The sequence below is a fragment of the Seriola lalandi genome, unplaced genomic scaffold (genome assembly GCF_002814215.2).
Source record: "Seriola lalandi dorsalis isolate HSWRI2012SDOR001 ecotype SW California unplaced genomic scaffold, Sedor1 jcf7180002054688, whole genome shotgun sequence".
Classification (NCBI taxonomy): Eukaryota; Metazoa; Chordata; class Actinopteri; order Carangiformes; family Carangidae; genus Seriola; species Seriola lalandi.
The window spans coordinates 639589-645152 of NW_019525241.1; the positions used below are offsets into that span (position 1 = coordinate 639589).

General features: G+C 48.6%; 1 protein-coding gene across 5 annotated transcripts in view; it reads right to left on the bottom strand.

Moving 5' to 3' along the window:
* Positions 1-5327, bottom strand: part of celsr1a (cadherin EGF LAG seven-pass G-type receptor 1a) — a 95420-nt gene extending 90093 nt beyond the window's left edge. For all 5 annotated transcript variants that reach the window (XM_087178421.1, XM_023422980.1, XM_087178420.1 and 2 more), the window contains exon 1: positions 1610-5327. In XM_087178421.1, the coding sequence (XP_087034547.1) occupies positions 1610-5168 (3559 nt within the window). In that variant the 5' untranslated portion in view covers positions 5169-5327. The remainder of the gene's footprint in view (positions 1-1609) is intronic.
* Between the last annotated feature and the right edge of the window lie 237 nt (positions 5328-5564).

A 5564-nucleotide genomic window follows, 5' to 3' on the forward strand; every position in this document is an offset into this window, starting at 1 on the left:
CCACCACCCACCACCACCTCCAGGCTTTCCTCTCCCAAGAGTCCGAGGTTAAAGGGTCAAGACATCAGCAGTAATGGTTACCTAACACTTGACATCAGGGTGAGCCAACAGGAAAGGGGGGTTTGGAGCTGTTCTTCAATGTAAGTGTGCATTTGTTCAATTGTGCATGAGCATGTGCTTACATATATTAGTGTGACTGTTTGTGTGTGTGTGTGTGCACGCACGCGCGCGGATGGCTACAACTAATGAAGAGGTTCACCCCCCCCTTGGGACCATCATGAGGTCACTGTTGTCAAGGATACTGCAAGAGCTGTCAGCTGTTATTGACAAACATGAGTGCAGAGGCAATGAATGAGGGCTATAAGGCGAGTTACTATTGTGGTTAGTCACTGGCTGCTCAGATGCTCTGCAGGTCATCTATAACACCTATAAAGCATTTAGAAAAGGACAGTCTGTCTTTTGTTTTGCACAAAGGGAAAGGCACAAGTCCTTCAGCAAAAACACTGTTAGAGAGAAAAGGGGAGACATCTGGTTAAAGCCTTCCACTGCCTGATGAACCACAGTGTGTAGCACTAATTCATGACAATGCAGGTTTAAGTCCAGCGAAGAAACTGCTGCGTTATTCCCTCAATGTTTCTGTCACTAGCCAATAGTTATTCCGTCAGGGTATTAGATTTATCGTGCCTGTCCAACTGCCTGATTAATGTCACAGTGCTTTCTTGCAAAGTGTGTGTGTGTGTGTTTCCCTGTACTGTAGTCACCATTACCCTGCCAGTTTAGGTGTGAATTTCCAAGTGTTTGCATTTGTCTAATCTTTAACTTAAAAGAACAAAGTCTGCTTCTGTGGTGGAAAAAACAGCAACTTGACGCAAATTCTTTGTGCATGACCTTGTAGCATGAAGTCTAACGATCCAAAACCCTCGTTACAGAAACCTTTCCAAAGCAAAATTCTGGATGAAACTTCTCTTTCATTTAAAACTGGGGTAGTTCCAAGCGTGGAAAAACATTATAAAGCAAGGAAAGCTACTTTGCCGCAATCCTGGGAGACATCTTGCCACAAGATGTTCATCAACCTCCCTGCAGCACACCTACAGAAGTCCAAAAATCTTCAGCATCTTCAAAGAGTGCAGCCTATATAGACTCTAAGAGGGGGGTCGAGGGGCAGTGTGCATACCCTTGTACTATATGGATTTGTGAGTTCCTACTTATGACAGAAACCCACATATCTGCAACAACAAAGCAGCTCAGTTATGAGGGTGCCCTGCTAATAGCACTTTTTTTATTACCCCAACCAACCACTTGCACACAATGCATTTATCACCCACATGACACCAAAGCAGCACAACCGGATCCTGCACAGAGCCTGCAGCAAACACTCACTGAACATACAGTCAACACCACAGCTCTAACCTGCCCTGGCTGTCTATTCAACCGAAAATTAAATGATACATCACACGTGGTGACTCATGTTTCCTGTCCTTAACACAACCTTGTTATCACCTTGTTTGCGTGTACCGACACACAACTGACATGAAAAATGCACAGAATACCACAGAAAAAGGAACAGCTTTCGAACGAGGTGATGAAAGAAAAGATATGAACTCTTTACCTGAGACGGAAATGGTCATGGGGGCTTCCAGGGGCCTGTCATTGTCCAGGTCCGTGCTCAACCTCAGATCTCCGGTGTCCTCATTCAACAGCAGTAGATGGAGCTCATTTCCAGACTCAAACTTGTACCGTAGCTTATCCGATACATCCGGGTCATGAGCTGGTACCTTTCCAATTATTCCTGATGGAAAACTGTTGGACTTGTTGGTGACATAGTTGTTGAAAATAATCTCAAAGTCCTGCAGCACCGGCTGATTGTCATTCATGTCTACCAGGCGGATGTGAACAGTGGCCCTGCTCACTAGCGGTGCTGAGGTGGCCTGGACCACTATGACATACTCTGTTTTAGTCTCATAATCCAGATCTGTGAGTGCAATGAGGTCACCATTAAAAATGTCCAGTTGGAAAACTTCAGGGATATTCCCTTCTACGATCTGATACATGATCTGAGCATTGGTGCCCTCATCGGGATCAGCAGCAGTGATCCGGGCCACCACTGACCCGACGGCGCTGTTCTCCTTCACATCAATAAAAAGCTCATCCTTCTCAAACACTGGAGCATTGTCATTTATGTCTTGGACTACAATGTGAACCGAAACAGCTGCTTTCAGTGGTGGAACCCCCTTATCTACAGCAAAGGCCTTTAGATTGTACACAGGAACATTCTCCCGGTCCAGTTTGCGAGCAGTTCTGATGATGCCAGAGTAAGGCTCAATGAAAAAATCCCCCTCTCCATCATCGCCTCCCTGAAATGTGTAGCTCAACCTGCCGTTCGACCCAGAGTCTCTGTCTGAAGCAGAGATCTGGAGTACACTGGTGTAGACAGGTGCATCTTCAAATACAGTCCCCTGGTACATATCTCTGAGGAACTGAGGAGCATTATCATTGGCATCAAGAATGATAATCTCCACATAGGTGGTGTCAGATTTCTGAGGGATGCCGTTGTCTCTGGCAATGATGGCTAACGTGTAGGAGGCCTGATCCTCATAGTCAATCTCCATTTGTGTTGTGATGGCACCTGTGTCTGGGTCAATTTTAAACTGAGGAACATTGTCTTCCATCACATATGTGATACGAGCATTTTCCCCCGTGTCTTCATCCGTGGCACTGATCACCACCACAGTGGAGCCCACTGGTTTTTCTTCACTGAGCATCACCTGGTAGTTGGCACTTTGGAAGACGGGCCGGTGTGTGTTGGCATCCGTCACGTTGATGAACACCTGAGCGGTGTCATAGCGTGTTCCATCACTGGCGGTGACCGTCAGGACGTACTGGCGTTCCTGCTTGTAGTCCAAGGGGAGGGCTAAGGTGATGAGACCGCCGCCGCTCTGGCTAGTGATGGCAAAGCGGTTCCTGGTGTTGCCGCTGGAGATCTGATAGGTCACAACACTGTTGACGTCCCGATCCACAGCAGTCACTGTCAGCACGCTGGTCCCCACCACAGCATCTTCGTTGATTTTCAGCGAGTAGATTTTCTCTGTAAACGTGGGCACGTTGTCATTCACGTCAAGCACTGTGATGCTGACGCTGGCGGAGGAGGACATCACAGGTATCCCGTGATCTCTCGCCTCGACGCCAAAGGTATAGAAGTCGGTGGTCTCTCTGTCAAGCTCCTCACTTACTGTAATCCAGCCTGTGCTGTTGTTAATGGTGAATGGAAACCCAGGTGTGGTGTCAGTGAGCCGATACTCCAAACGAGCATTTTCTCCTGAATCACCATCAATAGCTTGAATGTGGATCACTGAGTAGCCAATCGCCACATTTTCCAACACTGTGGCCTGGAAAGGTGTGCTGACAAACATGGGGGCATTGTCATTCACGTCCACCACTTGCACCACCACCATTCCTGTGCCATTTATCAGTGGAGGCCTGCCACCGTCCTGAGCCTTAATCCGCAGATTATACTCCCGAATCATCTCATAGTCCAGTGGATTAATGACATCAATCACACCTGTAGGGGAGTGAATGTAGAACTGTCCTTTAACATTACCACTGATGATGCTGTAATGGACCTTGGCGTTGTTCCCCTCATCTTTGTCTGTAGCCTCCACCTGGATGACTTTGGTGTTGACCGCCACATTCTCTGGGACCTGTACAACATACCTCTTCTCACTGAACTGTGGGTAGTTGTCATTCTCATCCTCCACCGAGATATTGACAGTGGCGGTGGCACTGCGGGGACCTCGGTCTTTGCCCTGGTCGTTGGCCTCTACAATCAGCTGGTACTGGGCCCGGGTCTCCCTGTCAGGCCGCTCTCTGATCCTCACCAGGCCGTTGCGGGGGTCGATTTCAAAAACAGAGTTAACTCCATCGCTGTTCACAATTTTATAAATCATGTTGGCGTTGGAGGGCGCGTCCCCATCAGTGGCTCGGATTGTCATCACTTCAAAGCCCACTTCTACATTCTCCCGGATGCTGACCCGGTATTCGGTTTGCTCAAACACCGGACTGTGATCATTAGTGTCACTCACAGTGACAGTAAGGTAAGAAGTGGCAGATCTTTTAGGGGTGCCATTGTCAGTCACAGTGACTTTAAAAACATGGGTGTCTTTGACTTCTCTGTCTAGTGGCTGGACGGTTCTTATGCTCCCTGTCTGAGAATCAATATCGAAAAAGTCATTGGACCTGCTGTCAAACAAAGCCTCCATGCTGTACTCCAGCCTACCTGCCTCTCCATCATCCGGGTCAGTGGCTTTCAGGGTGATAACGCGCGTGCCCGCAGGCTCATTCTCGGGCACGGACACCTGATAGTTGGGGAGCTGGAACTGGGGAGACGCGTTTACCTGTCGCTTCCCCCTGCGGATCAGTTTGCCAGACTTTTTCTGGACGGTCTCTGACGAGGATCCATGACGTTTCGGCGCTTGTACAAGTGTCAAGCTCAGCTGCACAGAGAGTCGACCGCCTGGAAAGCTGTGCAACGCGCAGTGCAACTTCACTTCGGGCTGCCCTCTGCGCTCAAGGCAGAAGTCACTGGTCAGGAACAAATCCCCATGTCTGAACTCTGCACTCAAGTCTTTTCCAACACACTCAGTGTCCAAAAAGGCGACGTTCCGCGTAAAGACAGGTAAAAGTTCTGTTACATTCAACAGCAGTTTACCTGCGGGTAAGCAGGAAGTTGCCTCCAGTTTTGAAAGGTGTTTAATGTGAATGTCTGGCTTACCTGCCGCTTTCTTTCTCTTGTATTTAATAAAACAGTCCTGGCCGTGGACAAACACATTAAACTGTGTCAGAATAATGTCCCCGGATGATGAGGAACCTGTTCTCAAATAAACAGGCGCTGGGTTCCTCGGAGTTTGCGCGCACTGAACTTTATGGGACAGACGGATAACCCCATCGTGCCTTCCAACTTGGAAAACGCTCTGAATGAATTTGGGGGATAAAGTCCTATCAGTTTTATAAGTCCATCCAGGGCCGAGCGACAGGTTTGCCAAAATGGTCCCGGGCTGTAAAGTCTCCGAAAGGTGCATCTCCAAACATCCCGCAAGCGGCACGTTGAACAGGACACAAACCCAAATCCAATACATCGGTGACTCCATGCTTGTAAACCTGCCAAATCCCATTCAACTTCACCGAAACTCCTCCGCAAAAAGCATTAACTCTCCCTCTCCCAACACCGCGTTTTACTTTTATCCCTCATTGTGAAGTTTTAACGTGGAAAAAGTCGCTCTGTATCCATAGTCTCAGTGTGTCCACGGTGCGCAGCGGCTGCGTTAACCCACACTGAGTTTAAAATGAGTACAAAATGGCTCCGTGGCTCTCCTCCTCCTCCTTCTCCTCCTCCTCCTCTCCTCCTCTCCTCCTCAGAGGCTTATTACCATAAACCTGCTGTGTTCCCCCCCTTGGGACGCTTTCACGACCAGGAGGAGGGGGGGCTTTTCTCATGGAGATTTAGGAAGTGGCCCTGACCGGGTGACCAATGCGCGCAAGTGCATTGTTATTACAATAAGGCTGAGAGT